This window comes from Nipponia nippon, unplaced genomic scaffold (genome assembly GCF_047370975.1).
Source record: "Nipponia nippon isolate SJK-2023a ecotype South Korea unplaced genomic scaffold, ASM4737097v1 scaffold_1, whole genome shotgun sequence".
NCBI classification, from domain to species: Eukaryota; Metazoa; Chordata; class Aves; order Pelecaniformes; family Threskiornithidae; genus Nipponia; species Nipponia nippon.
In genome coordinates, this window is record NW_028262290.1 from 81423856 (window position 1) to 81441007 (window position 17152).

General features: G+C 39.5%; 1 protein-coding gene across 2 annotated transcripts in view; it reads left to right on the forward strand.

The window, feature by feature from the left end:
- The window catches only part of TRIO (trio Rho guanine nucleotide exchange factor), a 258198-nt gene that overhangs the window by 139305 nt on the left and 101741 nt on the right, over positions 1 to 17152 (forward strand). For both annotated transcript variants that reach the window (XM_087760929.1, XM_087760936.1), the window contains exons 15-20: positions 172 to 338; positions 6445 to 6564; positions 8143 to 8334; positions 9517 to 9666; positions 11121 to 11235; positions 16072 to 16187. In XM_087760929.1, coding sequence (XP_087617055.1) covers positions 172 to 338; positions 6445 to 6564; positions 8143 to 8334; positions 9517 to 9666; positions 11121 to 11235; positions 16072 to 16187 — 860 coding nt within the window. The remainder of the gene's footprint in view (positions 1 to 171; positions 339 to 6444; positions 6565 to 8142; positions 8335 to 9516; positions 9667 to 11120; positions 11236 to 16071; positions 16188 to 17152) is intronic.

Genomic DNA, 17152 nt, shown 5'->3' on the forward strand with positions numbered 1-17152 from the left:
AAATAAATTGCATTTTTAAAGAGCACAAAAACTATGCTCATTTAAGCAAATGCTCTGAGAATTAAGTTGAACTTTGAGAAGGAACTGGACAAGTAAGCATCAAACAGTGGAAATGGTCTATTTGTCTTCGGAAGACTTGTAAGTCATTTATAACCCACTGGCTGGTTACAGGTGTTGAGCTGCTTTGTGACAGAGACGTAGACATGGCAACTCGGGTCCAGGACCTGCTGGAGTTCCTCCACGAGAAGCAGCAGGAGCTGGACGTGGCCGCCGAGCAGCACCGCAAGCACCTGGAGCAGTGTGTGCAGCTGCGTCACCTGCAGGCCGAGGTCAAGCAGGTAGGCGAGGGCTGTGCTCCGGGACCCCCCCAGAGCTGGTCCACACCTCTTGGAGAGCTCTGTTCCCATAAACAGAGGTAGAAAATTAATTTCTGCTGGGTAAAGTCTTGGATTTGGAGGGGGGAGGGACTTTGAATTGGGCACCTAGGAAACTTTATCCTCTATTAATATTGTGGTTTGGAATTTGCGTTGTCTGTTTTTCTACCTGGATGCAAGTCAAGTATTTGAAGTGTAGAGCCATTTGAACTTATGTTAAATAATCCATACTTTTATCATCTATATGGTGATTAATAAAAATGTTCAGTGATATGCCCTGAACACTGACCGAATACATCTACAAATGGTGATAATGTAATATTAGCGGGGTTTACTTTCCAGGAGAAGAAAAAGGAAGTTTTACTTTTCCTCGCAATAAAGTGTCAAGTTTTGAGGTCCTTATCTGATAAACACCTAAACTTTTGGTGAATTTGAGATGCAGTGGGCAAAACCACTGAAGTAGGTGCAAGTTTAAAAAACAAACAAAACACTAGAAAGGTAAGTCGTTCTGATCTTGCTAACACTTGGTGGCATCGCAGAAGTCCACTAGAGTCTATTGTATTAGTATGTCCCATAATGGCTCCCAATGCAACTTGTCCTTTTTCTGTTTGTCCTGAGCTCTTACAAAATAGATGGATTGTAGACGAATATCCACATTGCACTTAGTCTGTGGTTTGTAGGTCGTTCTGTAAGATCTTTGTAACATTTCTGAACCACTGCTAGCCCTGACTAAAATGGAAGCTCAAGTTTAAATTTTTAAGAAAGCATTGGAAAAAATGAGTTCATCTTACAATAGAGATATAGATAGTATACTCTCCTGTCAAGTTGCCTTTTTTTTAGTAGACTGGGGTTTTGGAGAAAAAAAACTAATTCTATTTATATTTTTAGTACACATCTCTATCGAGTGGGATTTTATGTTGAATTAAATGCCATAATAGACGTGAATTTCAAACAAACTTACATGAACATGTAGCTGACAGAATGTTCGTGTATTACAAACTCCTTTTCCAGATTTTCATTCTACAGATTAACCTGCAATACTTCCCCAGCCTGAAGGCCTAAAAATTGAATGGAACTAAGACTGAATGTTATATTGTCTCATAGGATTTCTTTTGATCCCCTTTGGAATGCTTTGGGGCTAGTAACTTTTAGTTTTGTGATTTCAGTTGCCTTTTCAGAAAACCACATCTGATTTATTTTAGTTTTTACTACATATCAGGAAGCATGATCTCCTCCTGTTTCCTCTGCACTGGGAAAAACTTCATAGCTCAGCAGGTCACAGCAGGTGCTTTACCTGAGAGTAAAATGACACAGTAAACCTCCTCTTCAGTTTGTTTTGTTTGTATTTTGATGCCTGAAGCAGTGAACACATGGTTTTCCAGTTCAATTACTGTGATTTTCTGCCAGATTTATTGTTGATGAACTGGGTGTAATTATTATGTAGATGGGATACTGTCTCCATAGCAAGGATTTTTGACAAGATTTCCATTCGAATTTTTCCTGCCAAACTGACATTACTGCTATTGTATTTTCGCGTATATGTATATATAAAAAAATATAGTAAAAATATATAGCTTGTAGTCATATGAAAAGGTTAGACTGGAACACTGCGGGAATTTTTCGATAGGGTTCATCTCTCAGATTACTGTAATGGAGACCAGCAAACTATGTCCTGTCTTAGTTTTTTAGTCAGATACTTGCAAGGAGTCTTTTCAGTACTAGGTAGTGAAACTTTGAGTTTAGTGAACTCTTATTAAATAAGCACAGAAAGCAGATGAAAACATCCAGTGTTGCTTGTCCCTTAAGTACCATACCAGTTCTGCTTTGTGGCATTGAAGTTCTGTAGATCAAGCCTCAGGACTAGGAGGATGCAGAAGGGCCAGAAGACAAACAGAGGTTTAAAGAAAACCTGCAAAGAATTTGCTTCTCAACTTGACGAGTAATAGGTGCAGAAAAGGCAAAACTAGATAGAGGATTGCAGTGTAGGAAAACCTCAGCACATGGGGGAAGAGGATGCTCACTGAAATAAGGGACCGCTGTACATGGAAGAAACAACATGGAAAGGAAAATGTGACCATTTTATACAGGGCAGAGACATATGAGTCGGCAGAGAAATAGTTCAGAGAATATCTGTCTCATCCAGAACTCCACTTGCACGTTTTCCAGACAAACTTCTTTTTCTCACCTAAAATGTAGCTGCTGGATTACTTATTGCTGCAATTGCTCCCACGTACTTGCTTTGTAGAATGAGTGCTTTGCTTTACTTAACATGCAGCACCTGCATGGGTCAAAATTGTTACCAAGCCCCAAAATGCATTGGTTTTACTATGCTCATTAAGCCTTTTCAGTGCAATATTGTCTGCTGCTCTGATCACGGTGTATGTTCTTGAGTATATACCTGTATATTCATATATACACAACAGTCTACAGGTACTTATATGAAGTACAAGCTTGTACCTTTAAGAGTACTTTGAGGAGCCTTGTATTCTCCCATGCTGACCTTTTAGCTTGATTCAAACACAGTCCAGTGCTTGAGCTCTGATTGTCCCAAAATACTACTCCGGAAGAGTATCCTGGCACTCCATACAGTGCCATATGGATATGAAAATGTAGCTAGGACAGCAGGCTGAAACAGGTGTGTCTCGTGATCATGTTCAGTTAGAGTGAAAAATTGGTCCATGAAACTAATCTTAAATCAAGCATTTATCTATAGAACTACTTGCTTGACCCTCTCAAGTGTCCCAGACTCTCAGTTTCATTTCCACAGTTTTGCTGATGCTCTGCTGATGCTTTTCTAGCCTGCCGAAGACTGGGAGGGGAAAGATGGGGTGTGTGGTCCACCTGAACAGTGAGGTGATGGGAACATGCCAACAAGCACTGGAAGGCAGCAGCTCTGGAAAAAGAACAGGCGTGCTATTTACTAGCGCTTCTGTTTTCCCCTTGAGTCAGAGCAGAGAGAAGGAGAAAGTGCTGCTGGCAACTTCCCTCCTGTGAGTTCCACCAGCTTCTGCACTTGCACCCTAACCTGCAACAAACAGGAGGGCAAATCGCTGTGTTTGAAATGGCAAGTTCTGTGCTAGCTGGCTCTGCTGTGTGTGATGGGGTGCCAAGTCAAGAAGAGCTTTCAATTGGTGCTGCTTAAGCATCCTCCTTCATTATAAATTCTCTGGAGAAGGCTAAATGTATTTTAACCCTAAGAAGGTGTGTTTCATTACACTGTACCTGGAAGAATTATTTTGTAAGGTAGAGAGGGAGCTTAGAAATGCTTTTGTAAGGCAAAATAGAAATAAAAAAGGGATTTAAAAAAAATCTTCTGCCCCACCGTGTTTTTACAGACAAATCCTTTCCTCCAAGCGTAGTTTCTGTCTACAGTCTGTTGGACGCATGTGGTTCCCTCAGAAGTTTCACTTTTTCTTGCTCCTGAGGCTTACCTGGGCTTCCTCCCTTGAGTATTAACAACCCCCAGGTATCTTAAGAACGTAGAGACTCCCAGCTCCTTTCATGGTCCCTTTTGCCTGCCCCACACTGTGATCTGGAAGTGTCTCCTTGCAGCAGGAGAGGCTGTTCCAAGGCCAGAGCTGTCTCCCCTGCTGCAAGGCTCCACCTGACCCAGTGCTTTCTCCCCAGAGGAGCAGAATGTGCACCCAGGTATACGTCTGGGAGCTGCTGTCATGTCCCACATCTACACTGCAGACTTATTCTTTTCCACAGACTTGCAGGTTTTGTATAGAAGAATTCAAATACACGCTATCAGGGGAAAAAAACTTGTTAGCAATTCGTTGTGCAGGCAGAAATGAGAAAAAAATGCGTTACTAATACAACAATATTGCAGTCTGGATCAGTGTAAGACAAAAGGTGAGATTGTGATGCAGATTTGAGGTAATGGATGTTGTGTTAAGATGGCTAGACCTCAGTTGCTTCAAGGTATTAAAGACATGTTAGAGTATACTTTGGATGTAGACCACATGTGCCTTTGTTTTTAAGCATTCGTGTTTTAATAGGCCCTTTGCCTGGTTTGCACCCATGTTTTCAGTCTGCGATTATGCTCATGTCATCCTGATTGACTTAGTAATAACCTGGCGCAGTAGCATTAGTAGTAGCATCATACGTGGATCACTAGATGAGAGTATTTAGTGTTAAGAGCTAATTATGATTTGGTACTTAATAAGTGTTAAGAGCTAACTGTGGTTTGGTAATTAATAAAATTATTACCAGTGGTTAAAGGTCTAAAATCAATTTGTAGGAAAAGGTTAGAGAAGGTGTGCTTAAACTGCTTATTTTCAAATCAACTGGGCCCAGATGAATTCACCCTAGACTACCTAGAAAACTGCCTGAAATGTCATAGACGTTAGTGCTTATCTTCTCCAAGCTTCTGGAGATTGGATGAGATTCTGGAGGACTGGAACTCAACATCTACTTCTGAAAAGCAGGAAAGGATTAGCTAAGGGAGGACTATAGGTCAGCTAGTTTAACATAATTCCCTGGAAAAATATTGAAACAAGTAGATTATTAAACCTGAACAGTGACGAGGTCTTCTGGGTAGAGCTGAAAAAGCAGATGACACAGATCTTCCTTCTATTAAAGCTTTTAAAATAGTTTAGTTCAGTCTATCTGTCCCTAGCTTACTATGCGACTGTCGTATGAGACTACGTTGTTGTGAATAATAACTTGCTGGAAAACCATACTCAGTAACAAAAGTCATTAAGAGACTCATTGGATTGGAAAACAGATTTCAACACTAAAAAAAATCTGTAGAAGTCTGTTTGTGTTTGGATACTAGTTCATGTTTTCAGTCAGAAAATCTACATGTTAGGGTAGAGATTATGCTTTTAAATTTGAAGTTAAAGGCAAAAGAAGCTGGGAAAGGGATTTGAGTTCATCAGAAGATGCTGGAGTGCAGTTCAGAATGGTCTTGATATATGAGAGAATTGCGCTGCAAGAAGGATATGAATTTTATTAGTGACAAATACAGAGTATGATGTACTGGCAGGAATAATCAGCTGAACAAATACAGCACAGGGGTAATTACTGGCTGGGCAGCAGTTCCATAGAAAAGTTGTACAGATCACAGTGAATAACCTGAATTATGCCCAGCTTTACTCAGTATTTGAAAGATTTTGATCAAAGTGATGGTTATCAACTGGAGAGAGCTCGTAAAAGAGCAGTGAGAAAAATCAGGCGGCTAACTTCACTTGGGAGAGGTTGAAGAGACTGGGGTCAACAATAGAAGAGGAGCCTGGAGGAGGGAATCGAGTAATGTTCTTGAGGGAGAGAGGAGAGGGGAAAAACAAAGCTGATGCGAAGAGGGAGGAAATGTTTTGGGTATTTTTGTCTGTCATGGGCAGGAAAAACAAAATGAGCTGAAATTAAAGCGAGAGAGATGTGAGTGTTAGATATTGGAAACAAGACTTCTGGTGATAAAAATGTTTGAGAGTGTGGGATGTCCATTATTGGAGTCTTGAGTAATGAACAAGGCACAGATCTTTTGGGAGGGGCCTTAAGGTTGCAGGTTCCTGCTGTTGATAAGGAATGCACTAGGTGGCCTCTGAGGCTTCTCCCCACCCGAGGATTCTTCTGGTTTCAATGGACATGTCAAAGAAGGGACATCCTGAAAATAAAAAATCTTTAAGCAATTAGAAGACACTCAGTGGTCACATTTTTCTCAACATTAATATTCAAAAGTATTTGCTTACTTTTTACTAAGCTGCATGTTCTCAATTTACATTACTGACACTGGCTCTTAGGCAAATGTTGCTCATAACTTCTTCCTGTTTTCCAGGTGACAGAAATGGTATTCAGAAATACAGCCTTGTTCAGAGCATAAACTGAAAGCACAAGCCTGTAGTAGCTGACTGAAAGATAGGAGATGTCAGCTAAGTGAAATGATAGTGAATGTCATTTGCTGTGTTTATTGAGTATATAATTTGCAGTAAATATATAATTAATAAATTATTTAGTCATCAATTCCAGTACTACATGTGATCCTAAATGTTTTCGTTTCTAGCAATGATGCTTTTCTTGCTGGTTGGCAGTGGAATTGCATATTTCATGGTCTTCTCTTTTGCTACAGGTTTTGGGCTGGATTCGAAATGGGGAGTCAATGTTAAATGCTGGGCTTATCACTGCTAGCTCTTTGCAGGAGGCAGAGCAGTTACAGAGGGAGCATGAGCAGTTTCAACATGCAATAGAGGTAAAAGCACCATTTCAGTGACCATAGCCAAGAATTCCTGTATTACATTTTATGAGTCTCTGTAAATAGCACTGCAGTAAGGAGATGTATCTCTTCTGTCCCTTTTCATACTGTTGGGTTAACGCTACCATGTATTGAGCTTGAAATCATCTTATGGCAAAGAGATAAAAACACTTATTGGGAAGGTGGGGGTTTTGTTCTTGTTCATTTTGGAGCTGCAATTCTAGGTGAGCACATCTTCTCAGTGCCTTTTTGCATCTTTGTAAAGCAATAGCCATTTTTTGATTGGAGAGGAATAAAAAAATTAATAAATCGAACAAGTCTGTTCACAGCAATTTTACCAAAAATGGTGTTTCCCTTTGTTAGAGTACAACAATACAATGCTAATTGTTAAAGTTAAGGATAAATGGAACAGCAAACATCAGTTTTGTGTATTCTCATATGGTCCTTTAATGTTTCCATTTTTGTTTGACAGTATGTTTCACTGAAATTTGTGTGCGGTGGTGTGTCCATCCTCCTGCCATGATTTCAAACTAAACTTACCAGATTGGTCATATCTCTGTGAAAAATAGGCGGAGATCTTAAGATTGACTGGAATGTAATATTATTAAATTATATGTGTGATTGAGGGACTTTAGGGTGATATTGATTATATACAGCACAATTCTTTTTAAGAACTTTACTGTTGTCGAAAGATTAACCAAAGTTATGATCGTTTGGGAAAACTATTTTCACAAGTAGTCTGTTGTGCAATAACTCTTTTCATGTTCGTTTGCCATTCTGTGGAGTTTTATGTTTCCCTCTCTCTGGGTGTTTGTTTTGTTTTGGTGTTGTGGTTGTTTTGGGGTTTTTTTGGTTTTGGTTTTTTACAGTTTGCACTATATGTACCTTCACTTTGAGAGCTTTGGTAACTCTTAAGTATAAAAATCATGAGACCTCTAGACATTTTTCAATTTAAGGAAAGATGATTAGGAAGCTTAAATTCTGAGTTTTCTGGATCATACTGGATATGATAATATCTATTATAGTTAGAGGTTCCAGATTTTATGCAAGTATATGTTTACACAGAGAACTACAGTTAAAAATCTGCTTACGGTGAATGCAGAGTTGTCTCTTGTATTGTCCTGCATGCTTGCACCTTCATTTGCTCACTACTAATGTGCAAAAGACTGCAGTAAAGCTGTGAGGACAGTAATAGCAATCAAGCCAAAATAAGATACATCCTTTCCATCTTTTTCCTCCACAGCATGAAGGGAAAGAAAATCAACCTGAAATTCATAATTATGACAAAATGTACTGCAACGTAGGTATGCCATGTGTGGCTTAATGCTATGCAGTGGCTGTTGCTTGTAAACTGTTAGTCGTTGTTGATTTGATGATACACCTCTACAGGATTTATTTCCTTTGTATTTGCATAAGGGAAGTCATGCAGTGACTAATATTAGACAGTTATTTTTAGTTAATGGGTGTTAGTGCATGTATATAGAAGTGTCATTGACACAGTGGAAATGTGAGCCTTTGAGGTCTTCAAGAAAATGAAGTGTTCCACTGAACTCCTGAATTTTCACCTCTTGTCAGAAAACGCATCAAAGTGCCCTGCAGGTTCAGCAGAAGGCAGAGGCAATGCTGCAGGCTAATCACTATGACATGGATATGATCCGGGAGTGTGCAGAGAAGGTTGCTTCCCATTGGCAACAACTGATGCTGAAGATGGAGGACCGTCTCAAGCTTGTGAATGCCTCTGTTGCCTTCTATAAAACATCTGAACAGGTACAGAAATGCTACATGATCTGTGTCGGCCTTGGTTAATTCTTCAGTGTGGCATAAAACAGCATTACCTAAAAAAATGGTTGATCAGGTTTGGTTATATTTACTAATTTGATAACAATTGCAGTTATACAAAAAGTGCAAAAAGCAAATCCTTTTACCAGCTGCCTTAGAGAAACTATGTGTTGCAGCCTTTCAGTATATAAAGTGGTCTTATAAGACAAAGACCTGTAGTGACAGGACAAAGGACAACGGTTTTAAACTCAAGGAGGGTAGATTTAGATCAGATACAAGGAAGAAATTTTTTATGATGAGGGCGATGAGACACTGGAACATGTCGCCCAGAGAAGTTGTGGATGCCCCATTCCTGGAAATAGCAAAGTCAGGTTGGACGAAGCTTTGAGCAACCTGATCTAGTGAAAGATTCCTGGCGATGGCAGGGGAGTTAGACTAGATGATCTTTAAAGGTCCCTTCCAACCCAAACCAGTCTATGATAAGTAAGTAGTGGACAAATTGTACCAGCTACTAAGATACTACAGTGTAATTGATCTGGCTACGCTTGCTTCAGTTAGCAAACTTCAAACAAAGTACACTACCAAAGTGCAGTGCTTATTGGTGAAGACTCAAATCTTCATCTGCCTTTTCTATCACTCTCCTCTTTAATATTCCTCAGATTCTTATTTTTAATTGAGAAAAGTCTTGTAAAACATTTTTAAGATGAAACACACTGTACAAGTGCTTAGTTGGATTTCTGCTTGGTTTTGCTTAAACCATAAACAAGTTACGCAGAGGTTTTAATGGAAGTACTTCAGATGGCTAATTCTGATTTTTGTGTGAGAGTCAGAGAAAAACCAGCTTCATCCTACTTGTCTGCAGAAGAGTTAAGGGGAAGGCTGGCAAGGTTGCTGCCTCTGCAGTTGTGTCTTAAGCCCATCCTGAACTATGCAGTCACAGAGGTGGAGAAAGATGAGCAACTTTAGGGATAGCCTTCTGAGCAATTCCACGTAAGCAGGCCAAGGCTTGCAAACCTACAGCCAAAGTTTGTTGCCTTCTCTTAAGTTCCAGTCAAAACATGTCAGAAGCTAAGGTACCTGTAAGGGGTAGATTGGTTTTCCATTTTTTTGGCTTGAATTTGGAATTTTTGTATTACTGAATTATATTCGAGTTGGACTCCTTCCTGATAGGTGTGCAGCGTGCTGGAAAGCCTGGAGCAAGAATATAAGCGAGAAGAAGATTGGTGTGGGGGAGCAGACAAACTGGGTCCCAACTCTGAAACAGATCATGTTACTCCCATGATAAGCAAACACCTGGAACAGAAGGAGGCGTTCCTAAAGGTAGGATTGCTATTTTTTTTGTGGTCATCTTTGTCTTGGGAAGCATGCAGTCAAATGCTCACTCTTACACTGCTGAAACATATGTGGAAAGCAACAGTGCCATTCAGAAGCTACAGGTATGTCCCAAACTGCAAAGATGTGGGAAATGGCACGTTAACTGCTTCTGACAGTGATAAGGAGAATACTGCCAAGTGCATAAAATTGTAGCCAGTTTTATAAATATATTTCCTGTTGAACTTCAATAGATGTCAGGTCTCCCACTGTGACTGAAGAGGAATTGGGAATCACTGCTTTGAGCAACTGTCATTCTAAAGAATGCTTAAAGGCTGCTGCTTTGGAAGAGAAGTGACAGTCACATAGTACCATTGCTGCCTGTGCATCAGAGCTGCTCTCAGATGTACTTGGACTACAGTAGAGTACAGAAGGAGGAAATTACTAGACAAGCATCTGGGAGTAGTTGGGTTTGTGTAATATTCTGCAGATAAATGAAAAGTTTTCATTCCAACTAATGTCCTAGTGAAGAGGGTTATTGATCTTACTGAATAAATGTGGAACGGATGCTTGCAAAGCAGTGTAACTAAGCCTGTAACCAAAGGCTTTTTCCAGCATCATCTCGAAAGACACTAGAGTGTTAAAACTTAGTTTTATTAAAAGCCTTTTTGTTCTCAGTGCACAGATGAGAACGTTCAAAAATGTATTAGCATAGCTCTAAGTATACTGTCATATAGATCTTTCTGCAGCTGGCATCTGAGCTTCCAGTTTCTGTGTTAAAACAATGTGAGAAATGACTTAGTGTCTCTCTTACTGGATCTAACCATGCTACGTTTATCTAACCTTTTAAAGTAGTATTTCATGTTCTGCTTATTAAAAATAAGGCAGCTGGCCCATATGTAGTACTTGGTGTACATTAAGATGAAGGAGGCAGCTGAGCTGAGTGTTGGCAATACAGTGATGAGGATTGAAAGCTCTCAAGGCCTTGTCTTAGTATTTTAAGGGCATGTCTTAATATTTTAGCACTTTCGGTTTCACTTCAGTGGAACATTTACTTTTTGTTTAAAGTAGCGGTGGACGTTTTGGAATATCCAGTTGATTACATAAGCTTGTGCACTCTGTTTACACAATAAATAACTTCAAGTGGCATGTGCCACGTACACAAAACAAACTTCTCTGTCAACTCTGAGTCATGCTGAAAGCTCTAGAGCAGGTAATTGCTTTCCAGGATCTTCAGAGAAAAAGTAATAGCTTTTTTTTTTTTTTTTTTTTCTGCTGGATAAGTAAGTATTAACTGTTATTTGTTGGGAAAACTATTTTAATGCTTGGGTTGGCTTACTTGTAGAAGGATTTAACAAGCAACGCTTTCTAAAATTGGAGAGGGGGGATGAGGAAGGCCCTTCATCTCTTTCCGGATGTATATGTGTGCAGCTTCAAAGAAAGTAATACCTCTGACTCTCTAGGCTTGCACGCTGGCTCGGAGGAATGCTGATGTCTTCCTGAAATACCTGCACAGGAACAGCGTAAACATGCCAGGCATGGTGACACACATCAAAGCACCTGAACAACAAGTCAAAAGTAAGGGGTTTCTTGTTCTTTATTTCTTCAAACAACATGATCACCGTGTGTTGTGGTGTGTGTGATGATGGGGGAGTGAAGCCTGCCCAACTGGAAAGGGTTCTGTCAGGCTTAACAGGAAATAATTAAACTTACTCTCGCACATTTTGAAGGAGCTGCCAGTCATCAGATTCTCTTATACCCAAATGAAGTTGCTTTGAATTTATCTATCTCCTGCTTACACTTAATCTTCTTTCAATTTGAGACTCAAATGTGCCGCTTTGTTCAGAGGATGAGATAGTAAACTTCCACATGATAATGTTTGGTCTGATGCCAAATTGGAGCTGATCGCTGTAAGCTTACTCAGTGTGTTAGTGTGGTGCACTCTGCGAGTTCCTTGGGAGTGCCAGGGTGATACATGATAAATCCTTTGAATTATGCCCTTGGACCCTTCATAGAGTTGAATCAGTATTAAGGAACTTCATGAAGTATAGGGTAACTGACATCATGTTTAAATTAGATGTGTAGATAGGTAGTAGCTGAGGTGAGGCAGGAAATAACTAATACATGGGGCTTGGGTTTTGCTGGGATTAATTCAATGTAGTGCAGCTTTAAGGTGTAATATGCACTGTGGGGAATGGAGTAGAGAAATCTGTAGGGCTTTCAGGGACAAAAGGACAGAAATTAATAGGGTATGCATAACTGATGAGTGAGGTAGGCAGAACAGAGATCAGAGAGAGATACTCGGAAATAAATACTGCATTTTACTCATTTATTTGCCAGTTGTATTCTGCTTGATGCATTTTGAAGCTGTGACTGAAGACTCAGACCATGCTAAAGACTCAAAACCAGAGAAGTCTAATTATCTAATTAATTGCTGTTTGCAGCTGCCCAAAGGGGAGTTGTGCAGAGGATGGAGCCAAACTCAGAGGAACACAGCAATAGGACCAGAGGAAAAAGTTGCAGCAAGGAAAATTCTGAATGGATATAAGGAGACAGTGTTACAGCAAGAGTGAGAAAGCACTGAGTAGAGCAGGTTGCCCAGAGAGGTAGTGGAATCTCTGCCCTTGGGATTTTTGAAAACTCAGTTGAACAAACCCCTGAAAAACTTTGAAGTTAATCCTGCTTTGAGGAGGAGATTGGAACAGACGGCCTCCAGAGGTCACTTCCGCTCTAAATTATTTGATCACTCTATCAGAAAAGGACATGCTCACTGCTTCACTTTACTACAAGGGGAAAACAGTTTGTGTTAAACCTGCCCATGTATCTGACAGTACTCAAATTGAAAATCTCCCTGTGTTGAATTTTTTTGTGTTGGAAAGATAATAGGGTGTTGGCCATACTTTTCACTCTAAGGAAATAATTGGGTTGTGGCAGTTGAAACTTTGAGCATGTAGAGCTAAGACAAAGGATTGTTTTTCCTCTGTCCCCAAGGCATCAACATTTATAGAACTGTACAAGACAGAATCTCAACACAAATGCTAGGAGTATCAATAACTGAAGAAGCGTTGCTGACATTTGTCACTTAGCTCTTCTCTTGGTAGTAGACAAAGAGAACAAAGCAGAAGCAAGCAGGAAGTTGTAGCTACCAAATTTACTGAGTATAAGAAAAAAATGTTAGGGCTTTTAGACAAACTTTTTTAAAAATTCATTTTTGAAATCTGTGTAGAAACAGTCATTCTGAGAAAGGTAAATGTGTTCAGATGAGGAAAGAGTAGAAAAGTCTCTGCTAATGTCCTTAAGAATAATTATATGTCAGAACCATAGTTCTATGCATGTTCTGTGTATGTTTAAAATCTTGGATGAATGATACATGTTTAAAAAGCACCAAAAAAAGCAACAAAAATCCCCAAGCAGGAAAAAAATAAGCTATGTGTTCTAATGCTTTTTCCCCATAAGCCATGTAATATATGCTTCTGAGAATTAAGCATGAGTCAAGATAAAACCAGCAAGGACTCCTTCCTTTTAGGTCTCAGTGGTATGGTGGTAGCTGACCAAATGACTTAAAAGCTCGCTCTGATCTTCCTCTTTAAATATGCATGTAAGGAAAAAAATCTCTTTTCATCTCTTTTCTAAACAGATAGAGGAAAAAAAACCATTTCATTTTGGTGAAATAGAGGTTACATGTGTTCTGCTGGACCATTACACACTCATACTGGGGTGTATGCTCGAAACAGTGTGTCAAACTGTGATCAGTAGATAGTATATAAGTGAACACTTTAAAAACTTGGGTAACCCTTGAGTTTCTGCAGAACTGCTTAACATTTTTCAAAAACCTCATTCAGTGGCATACTTGATCCTTATTCCCAGCTGCAGATTATGGTGTCTAGAAAAACAATGTCTTAATCTAGGGAAAGTTTAGCTAAGCACATGGGAAACAGGAATCAGAATGGTACTGAACTCTGGGAGGTGTCCTTCTGCCCTTCATACCAGTGTAAATAACTGCCTTGACCTGCAGCTAAGAGTATCCAAATACTGTATCGGACACCGTGCCAAAGCTGAATTTTAGGAAGGGGTTGTGGCCTGAAACTGTGCTGTGGCAGGTTGATTCAGTCGGTGACAATTGCTGTAAGCTCAGAAACAGAGCATCTTCATCTTTGCTTCTGCTGCTAATTTTGCGTGCTTCTTTGTTACCTCTCGCTCTGCTGTACGGCTTGCAACTGAACGTAGTGCAGGAACTTGTCTAGTGGTGCTCATATTTTTAGATAGGTTGACAGAGAGTGCAAGATGCATAGGGACAGCTGAAAGCTGTCCGAGCCTGGAGAATAAGCTGGACGTTTAGGAAACAATACTAATAAATGTTGGAATCAAAGAAAATAACAACAGGGACTATAGTTCAGAAGGCTTGAGGTAGAGCTGCTCATCCAAACCTAGTATTAAATGTTGATATTCTATAACTTCCTTCAAGTATTTTATAGAATATTTTTTTTCTCTACCTTGTCAGTCCAAGAAATTAATGGCAATAACACTAATGGTGCCCAGCCAAATGTCTCTCACTGGCTTGCCATCTGTATCATGTCCTGACAGGACAAATGCTGTTCCAATTAGCTAAATTCACCTTGCTTGCTCTTTGTCAGTACTACTTCGCTTGCGTCACTATCAAGATGTCTCTTTTTATATGGTGTGTCCAGTTGGGTGTATTATATTGTATAATGATAGTTGTCTGTGTGTCTGCTCCCTCAAAATCTGACATATATTCTGAGCAAGCGTTTTGGAGGTTGTGTAAGGCAGAAATAAAACTGAGAAAGCAGGTGAGGCTCGTAGCAGATCAGCTCATGGCTTGGTTAAGGGACAGATCGGTTGAGGCATATTTGAGGGTAGCCTACCCAGCAGGAAGAAAACCTTAGCTGCAGTGACCAGATTCCAACCAAGAGTAAGTCCTGGGTGATCTCAGTGCTCTGTGGCAAGTGGGAATACAGTGCTTCCAAGCAGGAGGATGTTGGCAGCAATGCAAACAGGTTTCCTAATTCTCAGGGAGGCTGTGAGAGTGGTTGTAATTGGTCCCAGATCACTGACAGAGATAGAGGGAGATGCTTTTCCCCTCAGGCTCCCTTTATTTGAGCTTCTCTGTCAAACTGTTACTTGGAGGAGTTAGCTTTTGGGATGTAAGGCATGGCGGACCCACACGGTGGGGCAGGGGAATGCAGAGGCGTTAAGAGGCCTAGCAACCGAGGGCCTCCATTTGCAATTGTGGAAAATAGCCAGCTGTAGGTATAAGTAGAGAAGCAGTAAAGCGTTATTGTGAAGAATGAGCCTTTTTTGTGGTCTCTTTGCTTCTGGTAGACCTCCCCTTGGGTTCTTTGCACTTCCAACAGAATCACCTGGCAGAGCGTCAGGTGTATCCATCTCCATGTACTTCAGCTAGCCATCTGGGTTTGCAGTAGCTACAAAGTCTGCTAGGGCTGCTGCTTTGGAAGAAGCAGTGAGTAAAGTGAGCTTCACAAGAAACTGCTAGGATTCTTTGTTTGAAGAAAAAAAAGAATAAACATTAAAGAAGCAGAGTTCAGATAAAATCTTCTGCATATTGTAAGCAGAAGATCTTTGCCATCCAGGAGGAACTGATAAGCCAGACATGTGGAACTACAGGTTAACAGTGGAATTTGGATGTGACTTCCCAATGGCAGACAGTTTCTGATACTCAGGAATGGCATAACAAATTGTGGAGTTAATTATTTGATTACCTGGAAATTCTCTCAAAGCTCAATGAACACTCATATTTGAACAAGTCAGCTTACTCAATTATACTGCTGTTGGTTTTGATTTTTTTTTTTTTTTGAAGGAGAGTTACAAACTTAGTCATTTTGTGTATTTTTTATTACTTGGGTTTCCATACATTTAATATCTGCTTATGTTGCATTTGTCCTTGTAGTGAACTAATGTTATGTATTTGTCCATATGTATTAAATTATTAAAATATTTTATAGGAGACTGGTATATTCAGAAAAGTTGTGGGTTTTTTTTGTTATGATTAATATGATATGTTAAGCATGTTGTGATTACTTGTGCGTGCTCATTCTTTCTGAGGAAACCCCATCAAGAACCATCTTTATTAGACTACATTTTCAATTCTTTTATAAACAGTGGCAGTCCCTGTACGAAAAATATTTGAGAGAAGAAAGGTGTTACTAGTAAGTTTTAATTGCATCTCTAGTTTCTTTAACCAACATTTCTGTAAAGAATAATGAAACAAGAACACTCTGTGTTTCATTAATATCAGGAAAAAGAGCAAAACAAAGCGTAACAGAAAGAGTAAGTGTAGTGTAAATTCTACAATATAAAGTACTTTATTCCGTTGATTTTAATGTGATATTTCAAAATTGGTTGTCATAACCTCTGAAACTGTTTTCCTTTCTTCAGATATCTTGAATGAACTCTTCCAGAGGGAGAACCGTGTGCTGCATTATTGGACCATGCGTAAAAGACGTCTTGATCAATGCCAACAGTATGTAGTGTTTGAAAGAAGTGCCAAACAGGTGAGCGTAAATCCTCTTCAGTGTGATCGAGGTTTGACATGCACTGACTTGTCCCACAATAACAAATTTGCCATCGAATTCAGTATTTCAAATGGCTGAAAGATCAATGATTAAAATAGAAAGTAAGTTAAATTATTTGCTTTTCCTTTAATACAGAACAACAAAAATCTGTTGAGGCAGGGTGTCTTTATTGCTGTAACTGAAAGTTAGTCTTTTGCTTCTGCCAGCTTGATCTGATACTGGTGAATCTCATTTCTGCAAGCTTGTGTTTGACAAATTGTTACGCTTGTTAACTTTACACAGACACCTAATTTGACCAGGGAAATAACAGGCAGCAACATTTTTCTCCCATGTTGGGGAAAAAAAACATCTAATTAAGTTGACTGGCAGTTCTAGAAAACTGACAAGTTGTATAACTCATTAAACAATAACAAGTGAATGACTCTCCAAAGTTTTTGCAATTCTGCATGTACTTGGTTTCATGGTTTATTGCATGGTAGATCCACCTCTCTGTATGTTGTTGAATTTATCAGTCTGGAAAGAACTATTGAGTAACTACCACACACAGAAAAAATCCACTTCACCAATCAAAACACAAGCCGTAAAAATAAGTAGGGGGTTCCGAGGCAGAATTAGTAACTGCAATGATCTGGAGTGGGTTTTTTACTACTTTTTTTTTTAACTGCATATAGGACAAAGAAAGGAAGCTATCTGTTCCTGTTCTGCAGAAAAGGATACAACGCCCACAGTGTGAAATATAGTTAGATCTACTTTAAAGGACTCGAAAACCTAATTTTTTATTTCTTTCTGACAGCCACTGTAGACAGAGGCTTAAATATTAGTGGTCTGTTTTCATCTCTTGAAAGATTTCTAAGGTCTGTCTTTCATGATTTCACAAAGGAGGTAACGCAAGATAAATCTTGGAGTGAAGTTAAAGTTTAATACCTCTTTAAAACAACAACACT